The sequence below is a fragment of the Camarhynchus parvulus genome, chromosome 4, assembly GCF_901933205.1.
Source record: "Camarhynchus parvulus chromosome 4, STF_HiC, whole genome shotgun sequence".
Taxonomy (NCBI): Eukaryota; Metazoa; Chordata; class Aves; order Passeriformes; family Thraupidae; genus Camarhynchus; species Camarhynchus parvulus.
In genome coordinates, this window is record NC_044574.1 from 2,156,657 (window position 1) to 2,178,883 (window position 22,227).

Genomic DNA, 22,227 nt, shown 5'->3' on the forward strand with positions numbered 1-22,227 from the left:
GGACACCGCATGGACAATTTGGGGACACTCCATAGACGCCCTGGGGACACCTTCAGGGACAATTTGGGGACACCCCTTGGACAATTTGGGACACTCCATAGACGCCCTGGGGACGCCTCCATGGACACCGCCAGCCCCCCCGGGTGTCCCTGTCCCCTGGCAGCTGCTCCGGCCGTGTCCCTGCGGGACGGATGGCAGAGGTGGCACCGCTGGGGACAGCGGGGTCCCCTCCTGCCTGCGCAATAAAGAGAAGAGCTCCGTGTCCTGTGTCACCAAGGAGGGCCTGGCGCCTTGGGGACACCGGCATGGGTGGGAGGGGACAGCTGGGGACACAGCGGGGGTTCAGGAGCGGTTCCAGGGGCCTGGGACGTCACTGGGTGTCCCCAGGGGTCACTTGGGGGGATATTCGGGAGATCATTAGGGGGGCACTGGGGGAGTCGTTGGGGAGTCCCTGGGGGGGACACTGGGGGGGACATTGGAGGGGTCCGTGGGGACACTAGGGGGGCATTGGGGGTCTCTGGGGGGACATTGGTGGGGTCCTAGGGGGACATTGGGGGGGCATTGTGAGGGTCCTAATGAGGTCCCAGGGGGACATTGGGGGAGTCCTTGTGGGAACATTGTGGGGGGGTCCCAGGGGACATTGTGGGGACACTGGGGAGGTCCCAGGGGGGCACTGTGGGACCCTGTGGGGGTCCCCGGGGGACATTGTGGGGACACTGGGGGGATCCCTGGGGGTACATTGGGTGGGTCCCAGGGGACATTGTGGGGACACTGGGAGGTCCCGTTCCCGCGCTATCTCGCTTGTCCGCCAGGGGGCGCCACATGGCCAGCGAGGCCCCGCCCCTCTGACGTCACACTGCGCCCCGCCCCTTGCCGCGGTGCGCAGTGGGCTCGCAGAGATGGCGGCGCTCAGCGCGGGCCGGGCGGCGGCGGCGGTGAGGGCGGGACGGGACAGGGGCGCTGAGGGGACAGCGGGCTCAGCCGCGGGGACTGAGGGCACGGAACGAGCGGCGACATCGCTCTGGGGTGGGACATCGGGTATGGCGGGGCCGGGCAGGGTCAGGGGGATCAAACGGGGTCTGACCTCTTCGTTCTCTGGACTGGGAGGGGTCAGTGAGGGCTGGGAGGGTCCGTGAGGGGTCAGTGAGGGCTGGGGGGGTCAGTGAGGGGTCAGTGAGGGCTGGGGGTCAGTGAGGGCTGGGGGTCCGTGAGGGAGGGCTCGGGGGGTCAGTGAGGGCTGGGAGGGTCCGTGAGGGGTCAGTGAGGGCTGGGGGGGGTCAGTGAGGGCTGGGGGGTCCGTGAGGGGTCAGTGAGGGCTGGGGGTCAGTGAGGGCTGGGGGGTCAGTGAGGGCTGGGGGTCCGTGAGGGGTCACTGAGGGCTCGGGGGGTCAGTGGGGGTCAGTGAGGGCTGGGAGGGTCAGTGAGGCTGGGGGCGTGAGGGCTGGGGGGGCTGGGGGTCACTGAGGGCTCGGAGGGGTCAGTGAGGGCTGGGGGGTCCGTGAGGGGTCAGTGAGGGCTGGGGGTCCGTGAGGGGTCAGTGAGGGCTGGGGGGTCCGTGAGGGGTCAGTGAGGGCTGGGAGGGTCCGTGAGGGGTCAGTGAGGGCTGGGGGTCCGTGAGGGGTCAGTGAGGGCTGGGGGGTCCGTGGGGCGTAGGGCTGGGGGAGTCAGTGAGGGCTTAAGGGGTCCGTGAGGGGTCAGTGAGGGTTTCAGGGGGTCAGTGAGGGGTCAGTGAGAGGTCAGACAGGTCTAGGGGGGTCAGACGGGTTTGGGGGTTCAGACGGGTCTGAGGGGTCGTGGGGGTCAGACGGGTCTGGGGGGCTCAGACGGGTCTGAGGGGGTCCAGATGGGTCTGGGGGTTTCAGTGACGGGTGTGAGGCGGTCAGTGAGGGGTCAGTCGGGTCTGAGGTGGGTCAGACGGGTCTGGGGGGTCAGTGAGGGATTAGATGGGTCTGGGGGGTTAGTCTGGGGGGGTCAGACGGGTTTTGGGGGTTCAGATGGGTCTAGGGGGGGTCAGTGAGGGCTCAGATGGGTTTGGGGGGATCAGTCTGGGCGGTCAGTGAGGGATTAGATGGGTCTGGGGGATCAGTCTGGGGGGGTCAGACGGGTCTGGGGGGGTCAGTCTGGGGGGACAGACGGGTTCGGGGTAGACGGGTCTGGGGGGGTCAGTCTGGGGGGGTCAGACGGGTCTGGGGGGGTCAGTCTGGGGGGGACAGACGGGTCTGGGGGATCAGTCTGGGGGGTCAGAGGGGTCTGGGGGATCAGTGTGGGGCAGAGCGTGAGCCGAGGGCCGGGGGGGTTCGCTTTGGGGATTGCAGAGTTTCAGGCTGGCTTGTGGGGGTGTCGTTTTGGGGGGTGACGTTTTTGGCTCGGGGAGGATTTTGGGGCGTGGGGGGCACCCCCTGGCGGGGCTCTCTGACCTGTGTGGCACCCGCAGGGGCTCCTGCGTGCCCAGAGCCTCGGGGCATGGCGGGCACTGGGCACCTCGGCCGCCCTCCTGCAGCAGGCCCAGGCCAAGGTGAGCGGGGCATCTGGGCGGGCAAGGGGGGCTCAGGGGGAACTTCTGACACCCCAAAACCCCCTGAGAGGAGGGGGGGGGGTTGGGTGGGATATTGGGGTGATTCCTTCCTGGGGAGGGCAGTGGGGTTTGACATCCCTTGGGGACATGGCCAGTGCTGGGGGGGTCTCTGAGGTTTTTCCCAGGCAGAAAATTCCCTGATTTTATGGGAATATGGCTGAGGGTGTTAGCATTCAGAAACATATAATCACATAGGCAGTTATATGTAGGTGCTTTTATTAAGAGCTCTGGGAATCAGGGGTGTTTTCACCTCAAATCTGATTTCGCCGTACATTCAAGAGGAACAGGTTTTTATATTTTATCGTTATGTCACTTCCATGTTAATTATTAAACTTATGTTGTTCTATTGTATACATAGATTTCAGCTAAACAGAGCTCTCCTAAGTTTTCAGCGTAGTTTCTCATGATTCTTCCTATGATTATATAATAATTATATTTAATTACTAAACAATCAGCACATCTAACAATTACATCATTTATCACGCCGCTTTCGCAGATGCAGTGGTTTGAGAAAACACAAAGCCTGACATTTTCAGGATCTGTCTTTAGCATTTCCCAGGGTCCCGTTATCAAGGGAAGGGCTCAGCCCCGAGCGTGACCTTGAGGCGCTGCCCTTCCCTCAGCTCTGCCTCCTGACATTTCACATTTGTGCCCTGGACATTTGATTCCAGCTTATTTAAAGCTCCCCGTTTGTGACTCTCAGCTTTCCTTCCCTCCCTTCCCTCCTTCCCACTGCGGGTTTGGAGTTTCCCTGGCAGGGAATTCCCTGGGCTGGTTCCTGTGGGAATTCCAGGCTGGGGAAGGGAGGGAGGGATGGGTGGGACATCCCAGAGTGATCAGTGAGGTTCTGGGCCAGGAAAATGGGGCTTGGCAAAATTCCTGAGGGCAGGGAGAAGGAATGAAGGGATTTAGGAGCACTGGGGTGTCCCTGGATATTGGGGAAATTCATCCTGGAAAGAGCAGGGAGGAGTCCCCATCCCTGGAGAGATTTGGGTGGGATATTGGGGAAATTCCTCCTAAAATGGCTGAAAATTCCAGGAGGTCTTGAGGGGAGGGAGAAGGAATGAAGGGATTTAGGAGCGCTGGGGTGTCCCTGGATATTGGGGAAATTCCTCCTGGAAAGAGAAATGGGGAGTCCCCATCCTTGGAAAGACTTGGGTGGGATATTGGGGAGATTCCTCTTAAAATGGCTGTCCAGAATTCCAGGAGTTCCTGAGGGCAGGGAGGAGGAGTGAAGGGATTTAGGAACATGGGGCTGTGCTGGGATATTGGAGAAATTCCTCCGGGAAGGAGAAATGGGGAATCCCCATCCATGGAGAGATTTGGGTGGGATACTGGGGAAATTCCTGCTAAAAATGCCTGTCCAAAATTCCATGGGATCCTGAGGGCAGGGAAAAGGAATGAAGGGATTTAGGAGCACTGGGGTGTCCCTGGATATTGGGGAAATTCCTCCTGGAAAGAGAAGTGAGGAGTTCTCAACCTTGGAGAGATTTGGGTTGAATACTGGGGAAATTCCTCCTAGAATGACTGCCCAGAATCCCAGGAGTTCCTGAGGGCAGGGAGAAGGAGAGAGGGGATTTAGGAGCACTGGGGTGTCCCTGGATATTGGGGAAATTCCTCCTGGGAAGAGAAATGGGGAATCCCCATCCCTGGAGAGGTTTGGGTGGGATATTGGGGAAATTCCTGCTGAAAATGCCTGTCCAAAATTCCATGGGATCCTGAGGGCAGGGGTGAGGGGATTTAGGAGCACGGGGCTGTGCTGGGAGCTCTCAGGAATCCCTCTGGGCAGAGGGACAGGTTATTTCTGCAAGTGCTGGGCAGGACAAGGTCCCTCAGTGGTGTCGGGTGTGCTCAGGGCTGGTGTCACCCTGGGGGGACAGGGACAGGGACAGGGACAGGGACAGGGACAGGGACAGGGACAGGGACAGGGACAGGGACAGGGACAGGGACAGGGACAGGGACAGGGGACAGGGACAGGGACAGGGACAGGGACAGGGACAGGGACAGGGACAGGGGGGACAGGGACAGGGACACAGGGACAGGACAGGGACAGGACAGGGACAGGGACAGGGACAGGGACAGGACAGGGACAGGGACAGGGACAGAGACAGGGGCAGGGACAGGGACAGGCACAGGGACAGGACAAAGGGACACAGCCCCAGGCTGGGCCAGGGGAGGTTTGGATGTCCCCAAGGGTCCCTTTGGGGGACATTGTGGGGATTTTCCTCCCATCCAGCCCTGCACAGCTGTGGAGTCCCCGTCCCTGGAGGGATTTCCCAACCCTGTGACACTTGGGGACAATGCTCAGTGGTGGCCTTGGCCCTGCATGGCTTTCCCAAGTCAAACATTCCGTGTCCCCATGTCCCCATCACTCCGTGTCCCCGGGGGTGTGACGTGGCTCAGGTCCCCAGGGGGGTCCCTTTGGCCCAGTTTGGGGCTGGTTTTGGGGTGACCCCGCTGTCACCCTCCCAGTCGCACCGGGCTTTGGGGTGACCCCGCTGTGTCCCTGCAGTCCCACAGGGCTGAGGGGACATTCCAGGTGACAATGCTGCCGGGGGACGGCGTGGGCCCGGAGCTCATGCACGCTGTCAAGGAGGTCTTCAAGGTATGGCCATGGCCAGGGGACACCAGCAGCAGCTGGCCCGAGTGTCCCTAAATGCGTATCCCTGCATGTCCCTGAGTGTCCCTAAATGTCCCTGTGTGTCCCCCTGCGTGTCACTGTGTTCCTGAGCGTCACTGTGTGTCCCTGAGTGTCCCTGAGAGTCCCTGTGTGTCCCTGAGTGTCCCTGTGCCCTCTGTCCCCACTGGTGCTGCCCACGGACAGAGGGTGGGTCCCCATTCCTGGAGGGATTTGGGATTTTGAGATAATTTGGGGTATTGGGCTAATTCCTCCTAAAAATGGCTCCCCAAGGTAGTGGGGGAATCCCCATCCCTGGTGGGATTGGCCAGCCCTGTAGGTGTGACACTTGGGGACATCCCAAGGGGTGGCCTTGGCAGTGCTGGGGTCACCTCAGAGGGTTTTCCCAAGGGAAATGTCCCAGGATTCCATCAATGAGGTGATCCCGGTTCCCTCCTGTCCCTGAGCACGGCCCAGGCTGGTGTCCCCCTGTGGTGTCCCTGAGGTGACCGCGGGTGGCCCTGTCCCTGTCCCTGTCCCTGTCCCAGGCTGGCAATGTCCCCGTGATCTTCGACGAGCACCACCTGAGCGAGGTGCAGAACATGGCATCCGAGGAGAAGCTGGACCGGGTGGTGGACTCCATGAAGGAGAGCAAGGTGGCCATCATTGGTGAGCACCTGAGCCTTGTCCCTGTCCCTGTCCTTGTCCCTGTCCTTGTCCCCTCAGGCTGTGCCAGGGGAGGGTTTTATGGGATACTGGGACAATGTCCTGACGCCGCTCCGTGTCCTGCAGGGAAGATCCACACACCCATGGAGTACAAGGGAGACCTGGCGTCCTATGACATGAGGCTCAGGTGGGGGAAATTAATTAATTAATTCATCATTAATGAGTTATGGGGGAGAGGAATAGGCTGAGGCATTCTGTGTGGGCTGGGAAACAAAACCTTCAGTGGGACCCCGAGGGGTCCTGCAGAGGGGGTGACCCCAGTTGTGTCCCCTGGGACTCGCAGGGGACAGTCACTGGGGAAAAAACATTAATGAATGTTATTATTGATGCCATGATTAATTAATGAGCTATTGGGAGGGAAACCTCTGTGGTCTGGAGATGCCTCTGTTGACTCGTCCTTCTTCCCTGGAAGTTCTGGAGATGCTGGGGTGGCCACCAGAACTCATCATTGGGAAAACCCTGTTAATTAATAATTAATGAGTTATGGGGAAGCAGAACTCCTGAGGGACCATCCCTGGCCAGGAGCTGTCCCTGCTCACCCTGGGGTCCTGCAAAGGGGGGGTGGCCCCAATTGTGTCCCCAGTGTTAAGAGGGGACAGTCATTGGGGAAAAAAATCCATTAATTATTAATTAATGAGTTATTGGGAGACAAAACTCTGTGGTCTAGAGCTGTCCCTGCTGACTGATCCTTCTTCCCTGGAAGTTCTGGAGATGCTGGGGTGGATCCCAGAACTCATCACTGGGAAAACCCCATAATTAATAATTAATGAGTTATTGGGAGACAAAACTCCTGAGGGATGCTCCACAGCCAGGAGCTGTCCCTGCTCACCCTGGGGTCCTGCAGAGGGGAGGTGACCCTAGTTGTGTCCCCAGTGTTAAAGAGGGGACAGTCACTGGGGAAAAATCCATTAATTATTAATTAATGAGTTATTGGGAGGCAGAACTGTGGTCTAGAGCTGTCCCTGCTGAGTGATCTTTCTTCCCTGGAAGTTCTGGAGATGCTGGGGTCGATCCCAGAATTTGTCATCATCGGGAAAACCCTGTTAATTAATAATTAATGAGTTATTGGGAAGCAAAACTCCTGAGGGACCTTCCATGGTGTCATGGTTTGACCCTGGCACAATGCCAGTGCCCCATGAAAATACACTTTCCCTGGTGTTTGCTGTGAAACGTGACCAGGAAATAAGCAAAGCAGGCTTCTAGCTTAGGAATAAAGGAAAGAAAAACTTTATTAACTACACTACAACTACATATAAAAAGAAACACACACAGGGAAAATGAAAACCTTGCAAAAAACGTTTCCTCCTTCCCCCCACCAAATTCTCCCAATACAATACATCTCTCCCCCAAATTCCCACCTCTCAATCCATCACCACCCTTCAGACAATCAATCCTCAGTTCATCAAGAGGAGAGGAGTCTTCCTTGTGCCATAGGCTTCCCCTGGAAACACCGTTGAAACCTCGTGTGTTTCCGTGTCACTCGTGGCACCGCCGTGACCTCTTCCTTCCATGCCCCATGCTCTCACCACTGCGCATGGACCAGAGCTGCTTCTGGGGTTCCCCTTTTAAGGATGCTTTGCCCAGTTCCAAAAAAACACAGTCTCTCACTTTCAGGACAACTGTCCCCCCCAAATTCAGTCACCCCCTGGGGCTGAGGGGTCTCAAGAACACAACACTGAACTCTCTTGGCTCCAAGCCATTGCCTTCCCCCTAGATGCAGTTTCTGTGTCACAGGAAAAAAAAAGTTCTGTCCATGGCAATACAAGAAAAGTTCAGCAAAAAGCCACTCCATCTCTTCCCACCCTTTGGTTCTTCTCCACCTCTCTCGTGGCCCATTTTATCTTATCTCATCTCTTATCCCTCTTCTCATTCAGCTCCAGGAGGGTCAGCATTTGTAAGGTTTCCATTGTCCACACAGGGGTTAAAAAGCGGCCAGACTTCTCCATGCCCCCCTATTCTCCACAAGCCGGACATGCCGAGGGGCTGCCCGAATCCTCTCGGGGCTTCTCTCTCTGTCTCTCCTGAGAGAGCTTCCCAACGCCTCCTGGTGCCCCACCACCCTTCCATCTTGAGGGGCCTTCAGCCCCCTCTCTGTCCGAAACTCGGCTCTCCTGAAGGCCTTCCCCGACCCCAGCTGACAGGGGAAGAGATCTGTCCAGTTCCCCAGCCGGAACCCAAAGAGGAAATCCCAAGGGAAAGCTCTGCTTTTAACCCCTGTGTTCTCCAAATACCTCACTGGTCAAAACAGGTGCCAGTTTCAGAATCTGAACACCTATTGGCCTCTGGCCGCTCCATTCCCAGAAAACACATTTCCTGTAAACCCACGACACGTGGCCAGGAGCTGTCCCTGCTCACCCTGGGGTCCTGCAGAGTGCGGGTGACCCCAGTTGTGTCCCCAGCGCTGAGAGGGGACACGGTGACCCTGCAGCAGCCCTGGTGACCCTGTCCCCGTGTCCCCCAGGAGGAAGCTGGACCTGTTTGCCAACGTGGTGCACGTGAAGAGCCTCTCGGGCTACCAGACCCGGCACAACAACCTGGACCTGGTGATCATCCGGGAGCAGACCGAGGGCGAGTACAGCTCCCTGGAGCACGAGGTGGGACATGGGGACAGCCTGGGGCAGCTCCAGGGACACCCCACAGTCCCCAAAGGGGCTCCAGGGGGTCCTCAGAGACCCCAAAGGGGCTCCAGGAGAGCTGGAGAGGAAGGGGGAAAAAAGGGGGAAGATGGAAAAAGGACTGGTTGGGTTTTAGGGATCAGGGATTATAAAAAAAGGGGACAAGGGGAAGGACAGGAGCCAGGGAATGGCTCCCACTGGGAAAAGGGAGATTGGGCTGGGATCTTGGCAAGGAATTCCTGGCTGGGCTGGAATTCCCAGATTTGCTGGGGCTGCCCCTGGATCCCTGGCAGTGCCCAGGCCAGGCTGGATCCACCTGGGACAGTGGGAGGTGTCCCTGCCCATGGATGGGATGGGATTTAAGGTCTTTTCCAACCCAAAGCATCCCAGGATTCTGGAGCTGTTTTGCTCTGGCAGAGCTGGGAATGTTCCCCTGGAGAAGGGAAAATTCCAGGGAATCCTCAGAGTGCCTGGAGGGGCTGCAGGAGAGCTGGAGAGGGACTGGGGACAAGGCCTGCAGGGACAGGAGCCAGGGAATGGCTCCCACTGGGAAAGGGGAGATTGGGCTGGCATCTTGGCAAGGAATTCCTGGCTGGGCTGGAATTCCCAAAGAATTCCCAGGAATTCCCAACCCCTGGCAGTGCCCAAGGCCAGGCTGGATGGATTTGGATCCCCTGGGATGGTGGGAACTGTCCCTGGGTGGGATGGGATGAGCTCCAAGGTCTCTCCATGATTCCCTGCTCAGCACACTCAGGACCTGCCTGGAGCAGTGGAATCAGGAATATTTTGGGATATTTTGGGAGCACTGGGGTGGCTGCAGGGGGGACAGTGCCTGGAAAAAGGGACAGGGGCACAGGGATTGTCCTGGGTTAACAGCAGGAATGGAGACACCAGTGGGGAGGAGAACTGGGCACAAAAGGCAAATCTGGGCTGAGAGTAGAACAATTTAATAATTGAAACAAAGTGATGATGGGAATAATTCAATAATTGAAACGATGATGATAAGAACAATTCAGTAATTGAAACAAAATGGTCATGATGAGAATAATTCAGTAATTAAAGTGGTGATGATGATGATCATGATGAGAACAATTCAGTAATTGAAACAAGATAATGATGATGATAATACAATAATTGAAACAAAATGATGATGATTAGAACAATTCAGTAATTGAAACAAAATGGTGATAATAAGAAATATATAGTAGTTTGAACAAGATTTTAATGATAAGAAATATTGAATTGAAAAAATCCCCGTGATAAGAATTAATAATAAATATAAATACGTGTAAGAATAATAGATATAATAATACATGTAACACATAATAAATGTGAATAATAATAACTAATAATGATAGTGGTAATAATAAAAATAAATATTATGATAAGGAGAGGCAAGGGAAGAGAAGAAATAATAATAATAATAATAATAATAATAATAATTATGATGATGATGAGAATGTAGATAAATTAATAATAATAATGATGATGATTATGATGATGATGAGAGGGAATGTAAGATAAATTAATAACAATAATGGTAATTGTAATAATAATAAAAAGAGGGAGTGTAAGAGAAATTAATAACCATAATGGTAATAGTAATAGTATAGTAGTAATAATAATAATAATAATAATAATAATAATAATAATAATAATAATAGAGGGAATGTAAGAGAAATTAATAACCATAATGGTAATGGTAATAATAATAATAATAAAAGAGAGGGAGTGTAAGAGAAATTAATAACCATAATGGTAGTGGTAATGATAATAATAATAATAATAATAATAATAATAATAATAATAATAATAATAATATAGAAGACAGGGAATGTAAGAGAAGTTAATAACGGTAGTAGTAGTAATAATAATAATAATAATAATAACAATAATAATAGAGGGAATGTAAGAGAAATTAATAACAATAATGGTAATGGTAATAGTAATAATAAAAAAGAGAGGGAGTGTAAGAGAAATTAATAACAATAATGGTAATGGTAATAATAACAACAACAACAACAACAACAACAATAACAAAGATAGGGAAGGGAGAGCAGGCCGGGTGTAAGAACAATAGTAGCAGGGTGGCTGTACCCAGGCAGGGGTGGCAGTGCACAACAGGACAACACCAGGAGGGGTGGCTGTGCCCAGGAGGGGTGGCTGTGCCCAGGCAGGGTGGCTGTGCCCAGGAGGGTGGCCGTGCCCAGGCTGGGGTGGCCGTGCCCAGGAGGGGTGGCTGTGCCCAGGCAGGGGTGGCCGTGCCCAGGCAGGGGTGGCTGTGCCCAGGCGGGGTGGCTGTGCCCAGGTGGGGTGGCTGTGCCCAGGCAGGGGTGGCCGTGCCCAGGCAGGGTGGCTGTGCCCAGGCGGGGTGGCTGTGCCCAGGAGGGGTGGCTGTGCCCAGGAGGGGTGGCCGTGCCCAGGCAGGGGTGGCCGTGCCCAGGCAGGGGTGGCCGTGCCCAGGCCGGGTGTGAGGGCCAGGCAGGGTGGCTGTGCCCAGGCTGGGGTGGCTGTGCCCAGGCTGTGACGCCCGCTGTGTCCCCAGAGTGCCAAGGGGGTGATCGAGTGCCTCAAGATCATCACCAGGGCCAAGTCGCAGCGCATCGCCAAGTTCGCCTTCGACTACGCCACCAAGAAGGGCCGGGCCAAGGTCACAGCTGTGCACAAGGCCAACATCATGTGAGTGCCACTGTCACCCCCCTGTCCCCTCAGCGCTGGTGTGACCGCAGTGTCACCTGCCAGGACACCTGGGAGGGACCTGCAGTGGCAGGAGAGGGGGGAAGGGCTTCAAGGTGGAAATAGAGAGATTGGGGAGGGGGCTTGGCAAGGAATTCCTGCCTGGGCTGGAATTCCCAGAGCAGCTGGGGCTGCCCCAGACCCCTGGCAGTGCCCAAGGCCAGGCTGGAGCAGCCTGGGATGGTGGAAAGGTGTCAATAAACTTCAGGGTCTCCCTCCACCCAAAGCATTCCAGGATTGTGGAGCCCCTCTGCTCTGGGAGAGCTGGGAATGTTCCCCGGAGAAGGGAAAATTCCAGGGGATCCTCAGAGTGCCTGGAGGGGCTGCAGGAGAGCTGGAGAGGGACTGGGGACAAGGCCTGCAGGGACAGGAGCCAGGGAATGGCTCCCACTGGGAAAGGGGAGATTGGGCTGGCATCTTGGCAAGGAATTCCTGGCTGGGCTGGAATTCCCAGATTTGCTGGGGCTGCCCCTGGATCCCTGGCAGTGCCCAAGGCCAGGCTGGACACTGGAGATTGGAGTGAGGGAGATCAGGATTTCCCTGGAATTCGGGCTTTTCCCTCACTCTGCTCCCAGCCAGGAGTGAGCAGCCACTGACCTGCAGCTGATCAGATTTATTGATAAATCAGTGTCCAGCTATTCCCCAGCATCTCCATAGCAACCCTGTCCCCGTGGATTGTGGGATCGTTGGCTTGGGGTCATTCCTGCAGAATCCCAAGCTCTGGAATCATTGATGGGAGCACCTGGACAGCTCCTCCTGGGACAAATCCCCTTCCCATCAGGGAGAGGGGGGGAAAAGCAGCATGAGGAGCCTCAAAGGGTGTCCCAGATCCCAGTTCCTGCTGGATCCCTGCAGCCTTTGGGATTTCCCTGCTGCCCCCCGACCCTTCCTGGTGTTCCCTGTGCAGGAAGCTGGGGGACGGGCTGTTCCTGCAGTGCTGTAAGGAGGTGGCCGAGCTCTACCCCAAGATCAAATTCGACACCATGATCATCGACAACTGCTGCATGCAGGTGAGCCACGCCCCCGGGCCACACCCTCGGGCCGGCCACGCCCCTGAGTGTGTCCCCATCCCTTGTCCCTGCCCCTGGTCCCCTCCCAACCCCCTCTGAGGAGCTGGAACCTCCAAGCCTGGGCACACCGAGCCCACCTGGCCCCAGGGTTGTCCCCGTGCCAGGCAGGAACCCCCCCAGCATTCCCCACATTCCCAACATTCCCAGCTCTGTCTCACCTGGGCTCTGGGGCCATCCCAGTGCTGCTCCTGGGGGAATCTGGGGGGTTTGGGGACCTGGGTTCCTGCAGCTTCACTGAGTCTGGGTGTGTTCCTAACCCTAAAAATTCCCTTTTATATCCCTAATAATTCCCCTTTATATCCCTAAAAATTCCCCTTTAAATCCCTAAAAATTCCCCTTTATATCCCTAGAAATTCCCCTTTAAATCCCTAAAAATTCCTTTCCATCCCTAAAAATTCCCTTTTATATCCCTAACAATTCCCCTTTCATATCCCTAGAAACTCCCCTTCATGTCCCTAGAAACTCCCCAATCCCCTGTCTGCTGCCCCAGGTTCCTACAGCCTCACTGGGGCTGGGTGTGTTCCTATCCCTAAAAATTCCCCTTTATATCCCTAAAAATTCCCCTTTACATCCCTAAAAATTCCCCTTTATATCCCTAAAAATTCCTCTTTCTATCCCTAAAAATTCCCCTTTAAATCCCTAAAAATTCCCCTTTAAATCCCTAAAAATTCCCCTTTAAATCCCTAAAAGTTCCCCTTTAAATCCCTAAAAATTCCCCTATAAATCCCTAAAAATTCCCGTTTCTATCCCTAAGAACTCCCCAGTCCCCTCTCGGCTGCCCCAGGCAGTGGTGCCAAGCATGGAATGATCTGGGTTGGAGACACCTCGGAGCTCACCCAGCCCCAGCACACCTGGGCTCTGCCCCCTGTCCCAGGGTGGGGCTGAGCCTCCCCCGAGCTGTTCCAGCCCTCAGTGCCCCATTCCCATGCCAGCTGGTGCAGAATCCCTACCAGTTTGACGTCCTGGTGATGCCCAACCTGTACGGGAACATCGTGGACAACCTGGCTGCGGGGCTGGTGGGCGGCGCGGGCGTCGTGCCCGGCGAGAGCTACAGCGCCGAGTACGCCGTGTTCGAGATGGTGAGGAGGGATGGGCACCCCTGGGCCATCCCGGGGCAGGATTGCCAAGGCTGGCAGGGTGGCACGACCCCGTCACCGTGCCCTGTGTCCCGCAGGGAGCCCGGCACCCCTTCGCCCAGGCCGTGGGCAGGAACATCGCCAACCCCACGGCCATGCTGCTCTCGGCCTCCAACATGCTGCGGCACCTCAAGTACGTGCTGGGCTCTAAAGGGGGGTTCTGGGGTGGTTCTGGGGGCTTCTGAGGGGCTGACCCCCTGCTTGCCCCCCTTTTCCAGCCTGGAATACCACTCCAACATGATCTCGGACGCGGTGAAGAAGGTGATCAAAGGTGGAAAAGTGAGTGCGGGGCAGAGGGAAGGGCTGGTGGTGCCTGGGTCACCTTCTCTGGTTCCTTTCTTCTTTCCAGCTGGAATTCTTGGTTCCTCTCCTCTTCCCAGCTGGAATTCTTGCTCCTCTCCTCTTTCCAGCTACAATCCCAGGCCCACAGCTGTGTCCAGCCCCTGTGGTCATGTCCTGGCCCAGGAGGGACTTGCGGCAGGGCTGGGGGATCCACCGTGGCCTTGTCTCCATTTGGGTTCTTGGCAGGGCTCTCAGGGACCTTCTGCAGCCCCATTGCCACCCCAGGTCCTGGCAGGGCTCTCAGGGATCTCTCCACGTTCCCATTGCCACCCCAGGTCCTGGCAGGGCTCTCAGGGATCTCTCCACGTCCCATTGCCACCCCAGGTCCTGGCAGGGCTCTCAGGGATCTCTCCACGTTCCCATTGCCACCCCAGGTCCTGGCAGGGCTCTCAGGGACGTTCCATGTCCCCATTCGCCCCGCAGGTCCTGGCAGGGCTGTGGAGGGTCCCTGCTGTCTCTCTCTCTGCTGTCCTGTCCCCGTCCCAGCCGTTCCCTCGTTCACCAGAGCCTTTCCCCCGTTTCTCCCCTCCCTGTGTTGGATTTGCAGGTCCGGACCCGGGACCTGGGCGGTTACTCCACCACTTCCGACTTCGTCAAGTCCGTCATTGACAACCTGCACCCCAACTATGGGGCTTAGGCCCCCCCTGCACCCCAACTCTGGGGCTTAGGCCCCCCAGCAGCTCCCCCAGCGCCTCAGCCCCCTCCCCAAACCCCTCCCAGCCCCCCAGGGAGGGTGCCCCAGGAACCCTTCACCCTTCCCCATCCCCCGCAGGAGGCGACCACTGCGGAGTTTGGGGTGTTCTGGGTGGTTCTGGGGGGATGGGGCAGCGCCCCTAAGTCATAGGCAGCTCCTAGGGACATTGGGACCAGCCACCGTGGTTTTGGGACACTCCATTCCCATGGGATCCCCATTACTGGATTATCATTCCTGTGGGACCAGTGGGGCTTGTGGGATCCCTGTGAGAACAGGACCTTGGACTGTGGGACCCCATTCCCACGGGATCCCTGTGAATACAGGACCCCCATTCCTATGGGGTCATTCTGACTGTGGGACCCCATTCCCACGGGATCCCTGTGAATACAGGACCCCCATTCCTGTGGGGTCATTCTGACTGTAGGACCAGCAGGATTTGTGGGATCCCTGTGAGAACAGGACCCTGGACTGGGGCACCCCATTCCCACGGGATCCCTGTAAATATGGGACCCCCATTCCTGTGGGGTCATTCTGACTGTGGGACCCCATTCCCATGGGATCCCTGTGGATGTGGGAGCCCCATTCCTGTGGGACCAGTGTGATTTTGGGACCCCTGTGACCCCATTCCCGTGGGACCCATCCCGTGCAGCTTTCAGCAATAACCAGGGTGACGTCCCCCGCCCTGCAGCCCCTTGGCAGCTGCTGGCACGGGGTCCCCATGGCGTGGGGTGACCCTGGCACACTCCAGACGTGGCACAGGGTGGGGAGGTGACCCTGTGCCCCCCAACCCATGGGAATGGGGGAGCTGGGAGCCGATCCCATAGCGCTGTGCCCGTGGGGCCAGGCCTGGTGCCAGCCCGGGCTCTGGGCCGTGCCATCGTGTCGTGCTCTGTACTCTGCTTTGCTAATAAAGGGTCCAACGCTTCCCTGCAGCCCTGCCCTGCCTGGGGGCACCTTTTGGGGTGCTGGGGCTGCTGAGCTGGGGGGGCAATGGTGGAACCAGAGCCCAAACCAGAATTTGGGACTCCCCTGAGTCAAACAGGGCAGAGGGGTCACCAGCCCCTGCACGCATGCCCAAGGCACAGGGACAGTTTTGGGGGGGTGCAGAGGGCTCCAGGGAGCCCGAGCCCCAGTGCCCCAGCCCAGCCTGGGGCCGGGGGGACCCCGCTGCTGCAGGTCCCCCGTTTGTCCCCCCCTAACCTCCCGTCTCCTTGCAGGTGCGCACGGCGGACATGGGGGGCTACTCCACCTCCATGGATTTCACCCAGGCCGTGATAGATGCCCTGGAGGTGCAGTGACCTCAGCCCTGCCCCTGGCGACTCCAATAAAGTGGCCTCAGGTGTGACCGTGCTGCTTTCAGTGTCCCCCGGCCCGGGCAGGCTGCTGGTGACAGGGTGACCCCCGTGGGGACAGCCTGGGCACCCCCTGCCCCGGAGCAGGACAGGAGGGATCAGCAACGACCTCAGCCCTTTATTGGGGTTTGGGCAGCCCTGCACTGCACAGGCAGGGGGGACACGGCCTGGGGACAGCCCCACAGAGCCCGAGGTCCCCAAGGAGGGGACACAGACACAGCCTGGGGACAGGCCCACACAGCCCAGGCCCCAGGGAAGGGGACAGGGGGTGGAAGTTCCACTCTGTAAGGCACAGTCCAGGGGCTAATGCTGGCCAGAGGGACTCAGCCGGGCCACCAGGGGCTGGGACACGTTCCAGGTGGCCGTGGTGCCACAGGACACAGCCGGGGCCACCCCGGGAGCGGGTGAGTGGCCACTCCTGGCTCCTGCCTGTCCGTCAGTCTGTCAGTCCGTGTGCTGACTGATCTCTGCTCACTAATGCTCCTCTGAGTCCTGAGCCACTGCCTTCTTCTTCTTCTTCTTTTTCTTCTTCTTTTCCTCCTCCTCCTCCTCCTGCTCAGGCTCTACCACAACTTTCCTTTTCTTCTTGGGCAATGGCTCCTCCTCTTCCTCCTCCTCCACCCCGTTCTCCTCGGGCTCTGGCTCTGCTTCTGACTCCTCTGGCTGCTGCTGCTTCTTCTTTTTCTTCTTCTTCTTGGCCCCCACGTCGTTCTCCTGTGGGGAGCCCCCCATCAGCTCTGACCCCATCCTCCCTCCCCTCACGGGGCACAGAGACCCCTCCAGGACCCCCCAAAGGGTCTCAGCCCCTTCCCCTCACCTCTGTCTCCATCACCGAGTTCTCTGCTGCCTCCTCAGCAGCTGCTGCCAGTGCCTCCAGCCGCCGCTTCTCCCTCTTCTTCCTCTTCTTCTCCTTCTTCTCCTGCCTCCTCTTCACCTCAGCCACCACCTCGTTGGCCTGGGGACACACAGGGGGACGTGAGCCAGGGCAGGGTCCCGGGGTTTGTCCCCACACCCGGCCCTGGTCGGATCAGACTCATTAAATCAGTCTTTGGCCTCCATGGTGGGTCAGGATGGCACAGCGACATCACCTCCGACAAGGGCCTCACCTTCATCCCCCAGCACCTCAGCATCACCTTCATCACCACAGAATCCATCATCTTCATCCCCCCAGCATCACCTTCATCACCACAGAATCTATCATCTTCGCACCTCAGCATCACCTTCATCACCACAGAATCCATCATCTTCATCCCCCCAGCATCACCTTCATCACCACAGGATCTCACCATTGTCACCCCAGCACCTCACCATCATCTTCATCACCTCCACCCCACCCTCCATCATCCCAGCACCTCCACCACCCCCAGCATCTCCCATTCACAATCTCCATGCTCTAGTACCTCACCACTGCCATCTTCATCTCCCCCAGGACCTCACCTCCATCATCTTCATCGCCCCAACACCTTCATCATGTTCATCTCAGCACCTCACCTCCATCACCTTCTTCATCCTTCCTGTACCTCACCACCATCTTCATCTCCCTCAAGAGTCACCTCCCCTCCTCCATCTCTCCCACTGCCTCCATTTGTCACCCTCACCCCTCTTCTTCATCCCTCAGCATCCCCCCCTCCTCCTCCTCCTCCTCACCTCCACCACGGCCTCCTTCATCACCTCCAGGTTCTTGCGGGGCGGCTCCCCGGTCTCGTAGAAGGCCAAGCGCTCCTCCACCTGCTCCCGCAGCTTGTCCCCAAAGACACTGGTGGGGACCTCTGTGGGGAGGGGACAGGGGGGGCTCAGCACTCACCCTGCACCCCCAAACCCCCCGAGTGCCCCCCGTGCTCTGCTCAGCCCACAGGAGTCACCATTCACTGGGGTGAGATGCTGTTGACGAAAAATGTTCCCATCACAGCAGAGCGGCCGTGAACCCCCCTGGTGCCCTCCCCGTGCCCACCTGGGCACCGAGCGGCAGTGCCCACCATGTTTGTGCCCCCCAGAGCCCCCAGCCCACCTGAGAAGCAGTCGATGCGCGAGGCAATGGTGCACTTGTTGGCCAGGTAGCGCGAGATCCGCCCCTTGTTCTTGGCGGCCGCGCGCCCGATGAAGGTGGAGTGGAAGATGAGGCCGTACTTGGGGGTGTTCCCCCGCGTCTTCAGCGCCCTGCGAGTGCCCAGGGTGGGGTCAGGACCCCCGAGTGCCACCCCCACCCCCGGACAGCCCCTCCCCAGCCCGCTGTGCTCCGGGGGTCGCTCAGACTGGGGCCGGCTGCTCACCCCCAGCGAGTCACAGCCACGGCCCCGCGGCCGCCATCACCGCGAGCGCCCCGGGGTACCTGAACAGGGCCTTCTCCGCCCCCAGGATCTGCACCGTGGACGCCGGGTACTTGGCCAGGTTGGTCAGGCTGCCAGCGTGCGAGATGAGGCGGGCACCCACCTGGGGGACAGCACGGGGGGGTTACGGGTGGCTCTGAACCCCCCGAGGGCACAGAGAGTCCCCACAGGCCGGGGATCAGCAGTGGAAGTGTCAGCAGCACAACTCAGTGGATTGACAGATTCACTCCGACATCATCTCCAGGCCGGGGAGGTGACAGAGAGGGGTCTCTGGGGACACTCACCACCTCCCCGATGAGGGCTGACAGGCTGGGGGCCACCTGGCTCATCTTGGAGCGCAGGTACTCCTGCAGCCCCTTGCGGTAGTCGGACAGCGAGATGACGCGGCGCGAGAAGCTCTCGATGTTGATGAGGTCCAGGGGGGAGATGTCCATGCCTGGGGGTGGCACGGGGTGAGCGGCAGCACTGGGCACGTGGCCAGGCCCCCCTTGAGCCCCTGCGAGCCCCCCTCACCCATGGAGGAGCGGGAGGCCTCCAGGATGGCCTGGGCCTTGGCGCTGTCCATGACGATCTCCTCCAGCCCCTCCAAGCTCTCCTCGCTCAGCTCCCGGCGGTTCCCGATGAATTTGGCCACCCGGCAGTACATGGAGTTGTCGGGGACGATCTTGATCAGCTCGGGGAAGTGGTACCCGTACCACTCCCTGCAGGGACAGGACACGGTCACTGCTGCCCCCACACCCAGCCCAGCTCTGGGTGTCCCCAGGCCACCCCACCACGCTCCCAATGTCCCCCCTGGTCCATGCCACAGCCCTGAGGCCCGGCCAGTGGCCCTTGGGGAGCTGCTGTCCCTCCCCGGTCTGTACAGGCGGCCGGAGCAGCGGCAGCTGCCTGTGGTAAGCATGGGGAGGGAGGGAACCCCCAAACCCTTCAAACCCCCCAAAATCCGTCCCCACTGACCGGACACGCATGGAGAAGGTGTTGATGTCCTTGTCCAGCTGGTCCAGCAGGCTGATAGACTGGATGATCATGTTGTCCACCCGGTGCACGTTGAACTTCACCTTGGCCCGGGAGTAGCTGTGGCCGAGCCCCAGCTGGGCCTTGGCCGCCGACTGCGCCGTGAGGCCCCGGACCAGCGCCGGGAAGTGCAGCCGGATCCCTGCGGGGACACGGGGGGACAATGGTGCCACCGCACGGACAACTGAACCGCCACCACGCGCAGCCCCAGGGGCACCTCACAGCCACGGCACCGCGTCCCCCCCTCCTCACCCCTCCCAGGTGAATCGCAGCACCCCCGCGATGTCCCCGTCCCCTCTGTCCCCGCTCACCTCGCATGAGCTCGGCCACGACGCCCCCGGTCTGGCACTGCACCCCCAGCTCCTCCAGCACGGCCGCGCCCATCTTGGCATCGCCCACCCCCAGCACCACCTTCTTCCTCTTGGGGGGCAGCGCCGTGTCCAGCAGCAGCCGCAGCTCCTCGTGCAGGACTCCTGCGGGACACGGAGGGCTCAGCGCGGCCCGGGGCTCCCCGCGGGACGGGCGTCCCGGTGTCCCCGGCCCCGCCGCGCTCACCCTCGGACACGGCGTTCATGTTCTCCAGCGCGCTCTGCGCCGAGCGGAACGGCGAGAACGCCACGAGCTTCACCACGTTGTGGAACTTGCCCAGCGTGAGGACGCTCTCCTCCACCTGCGGGGCACCGGGGCGGGGGCTCCGGTCACACCGGGCACGGAGAACGGCCCCGGCACCGCGACCCCCCCGCCGGTTCACCCTCCACCTCCCCGGTCCTTCCGCCTTTCTCCATCCCCAGTCCCGGTGTGTCCCCTCCTGCCCCCACCTCCCCGATCCCCGTTCCCGTCCTTCCCCCCACCGTTCCCCTCCCGTTCCTCGCCGTCCCCGCTCCCGCCGTTGCCGGTGCGGTACCTGCGGCAGCAGCAGGCCGATCTCCTCCACCTCCCGCACGGCGAACAGCGCGTACCCGGCTGCATGTTCGAACAGCACGTGCAGCAGCACCTGCGGCACCGAGGGCTCGGCTCACCGGAGGCGGCACCGGGGCCGCGCTCCCGCCCATCCCCGCGCCCGCCGCCCCGGCCCGATGGGGCTCCCCCGGCCTCCCGCCGGTCCTGGCGCGTCCCGATGCGGTCCGAGGGGGCTCCTGGGTCCCTCCCCAGTCCCGATGGCGGCGGATGCGGCCCGGGCCCGTCCCCTCACTCACCATCGTCCTGCCGCCGCCGCCGCCGCCGTCCGGAACTGACGCAGCGTCCGCGCCGGAACCGCATCTCCTCCCTCCTCCACCAATCAGCGCCCACTGCGCCGCGCCCTCCGCCAATCACCGCGGGCCACCCTCGATGGGCCCGCCCCACAGCCAATCAGGCAGAGGAGTTGCTGACCCCGCCCCCTCGGGGGCGTCTGCCAATCAGAGCCAGGAGGGGGCGTTCCCTCCCACCTTTTCCTGCGTGCCGGCCAATGGGAGCCCTGCGCGCGCGAGCCCCGGCCCCGCCCCTTCCCGCGCTGTTCGGTGCGCGCGCGGCCGCACGTGGCGAAACCCGCCCCTCCCCCAATGTCCCCGCGGTGCCACCCCCGGACCCCCAGTGGCCCCGTGTCCCCTCCCGGTGCCCACCCCGGACCCCCAATGTCCCCGTGTCCCCTCCCGGTGCCCACCCCGGACCCCCAATGGCCCCGTGTCCCCTCCCGGTCCCCACCCGGGACCCCCAATGGCCCCGTGTCCCCTCCCGGTGCCCACCTGGGACCCCCAATGTCCCCGTGTCCCCTCCCGGTGCCCACCTGGGACCCTCAGTGCCCTCCAAGTGTCCCCGCGGTGCCACCCGGGACCCCCAAATGTCTCCCGGTGCCACCCCAGGATCCCCAGATGTCGCCGTGGTTCCATCCTGGCGCTGTCACCCCCAGGGTCCTCAGTCCCCTCCCGGGACTCCCGGTGCCCTCTCGGATCCCTCCTGTGACCCCCGGTCCCCTTCCATGACCCCCCGTGTCCCACCCGAAGCCCCTCGCGTCCCCTCCCGTGTCCCCTCCCGTCCCCGCCCGGTGCCCGGTTCCAGGCGCAGGCAGCGCGTCCAGGGAACGTTTTATTGGATGCCAGGAGCGCGGGGTCCCGGGGGGTTCCGGGGGGTCCCGGGGGGTTCCGTAGTGTCCGAGAGCAGCGCGGGGGGCCCGGATCCCCCGGGGGAAGCGGCTCCGGCTCCCACCGCGAGCGGGGCCGGGCTGGGGGGGAACGGAGGGTCCCGAGGGAGGGGACAGCGGGCCGGGGGTCCCTCGGGGGCGGCTCAGGCCACGAAGTGCTGGCGGAGGTGCTGCAGCAGGTCCGGGGTGAGCAGCACCCGGTGCGCCTGGCCGTGCCCCGGAGCGCACGGGATCGTCACCCGCCCGCACAGCGCCGGGCCCTGCGCCTGCTCCTGCTTGGCCTGCGGGGACAGCGACATGCTCACAGCGTCCCCAAGGGGACAGCGGCACGCTCACAGTGTCCCCAAGGGGACAGTGACGTGCTCACAGCGTCCCCAAGGGGACAGTGACGCGCTCACAGTGTCCCCAAGGGCACAGCGGCACGCTTACAGCGTCCCCAAGGGCACAGCAGCACGCTCACAGTGTCCCCAAGGGGACAGCCGCACGCTCAGTGTGTCCCCAAGGGGACAGCCGCACGCTCACAGTGTCCCCAAGGGGACAGTGACGCGCTCACTGTGTCCCCAAGGGGACAGTGACGCGCTCACAGCGTCCCCAAGGGGACAGCGGCACGCTCACAGTGTCCCCAAGGGGACAGTGACGCTGCCACAGTGTCCCCAAGGGGACAGCCGCACGCTCAGTGTGCCCCAAGGGGACAGCCGCGCGCACAGTGTCCCCAGGGGACAGCGACACGCCACAGCGTCCCCAAGGGGACAGCGGCACGCTCACAGTGTCCCCAAGGGGACAGCGACACGCTCACAGTGTCCCCAAGGGGACAGTGACACGCTCACAGTGTCCCCAAGGGGACAGCAGCGGTCACAGCGTCCCCAAGGGGACAGCGACACGCCACAGTGTCCCCAAGGGGACA

At 60.0% G+C, this 22,227-nt stretch overlaps 3 protein-coding genes and 2 non-coding genes across 13 annotated transcripts in view; 1 reads left to right on the plus strand and 4 right to left on the minus strand.

The window, feature by feature from the left end:
* The first annotated feature begins 868 nt into the window (after window positions 1-868).
* Window positions 869-15,856, plus strand: IDH3B (isocitrate dehydrogenase (NAD(+)) 3 non-catalytic subunit beta). Of its 2 annotated transcripts, none has more exons than XM_030947843.1 (12): window positions 869-935; window positions 2,435-2,515; window positions 5,088-5,180; window positions 5,741-5,861; window positions 5,985-6,045; window positions 8,380-8,512; window positions 11,079-11,212; window positions 12,177-12,279; window positions 13,272-13,418; window positions 13,514-13,608; window positions 13,694-13,754; window positions 15,729-15,856. In XM_030947843.1, exons 1-12 carry the CDS (start codon window positions 900-902, stop codon window positions 15,807-15,809), a joined length of 1,146 nt encoding a protein of 381 aa, XP_030803703.1. In that variant the 5' UTR covers window positions 869-899; the 3' UTR covers window positions 15,810-15,856. The 2 variants fall into 2 exon arrangements, with proteins under 2 accessions (XP_030803703.1, XP_030803702.1); XM_030947842.1 differs by lacking the exon at window positions 15,729-15,856 and adding an exon at window positions 14,365-15,700.
* Window positions 15,857-15,961: 105 nt separating this feature from the next.
* On the minus strand, window positions 15,962-20,443 carry NOP56 (NOP56 ribonucleoprotein). Its single transcript, XM_030947841.1, has 12 exons — window positions 20,401-20,443; window positions 20,109-20,198; window positions 19,760-19,874; window positions 19,516-19,677; window positions 19,148-19,346; window positions 18,704-18,891; window positions 18,475-18,626; window positions 18,193-18,293; window positions 17,872-18,020; window positions 17,511-17,632; window positions 16,681-16,818; window positions 15,962-16,577 (listed from the first exon to the last, which is right to left on the minus strand). The coding sequence occupies exons 1-12, from the start codon at window positions 20,401-20,403 to the stop codon at window positions 16,338-16,340; spliced, it is 1,659 nt and encodes a 552-aa protein (XP_030803701.1). The 5' UTR covers window positions 20,404-20,443; the 3' UTR covers window positions 15,962-16,337.
* On the minus strand, window positions 16,888-16,956 carry LOC115903806. The gene has a single exon (XR_004060736.1). It is a non-coding gene; the product is annotated as a small nucleolar RNA SNORD57 (small nucleolar RNA).
* LOC115903807 lies at window positions 17,704-17,775 on the minus strand. The gene has a single exon (XR_004060737.1). It is a non-coding gene; the product is annotated as a small nucleolar RNA SNORD56 (small nucleolar RNA).
* An 814-nt stretch (window positions 20,444-21,257) lies between the features above and the next one.
* Window positions 21,258-22,227, minus strand: part of DCTN1 (dynactin subunit 1) — a 71,142-nt gene continuing 70,172 nt past the window's right edge. For all 8 annotated transcript variants that reach the window (XM_030948453.1, XM_030948452.1, XM_030948451.1 and 5 more), the window contains one exon: window positions 21,258-21,604. In XM_030948453.1, the coding sequence (XP_030804313.1) occupies window positions 21,467-21,604 (138 nt within the window). In that variant the 3' untranslated portion in view covers window positions 21,258-21,466. The remainder of the gene's footprint in view (window positions 21,605-22,227) is intronic.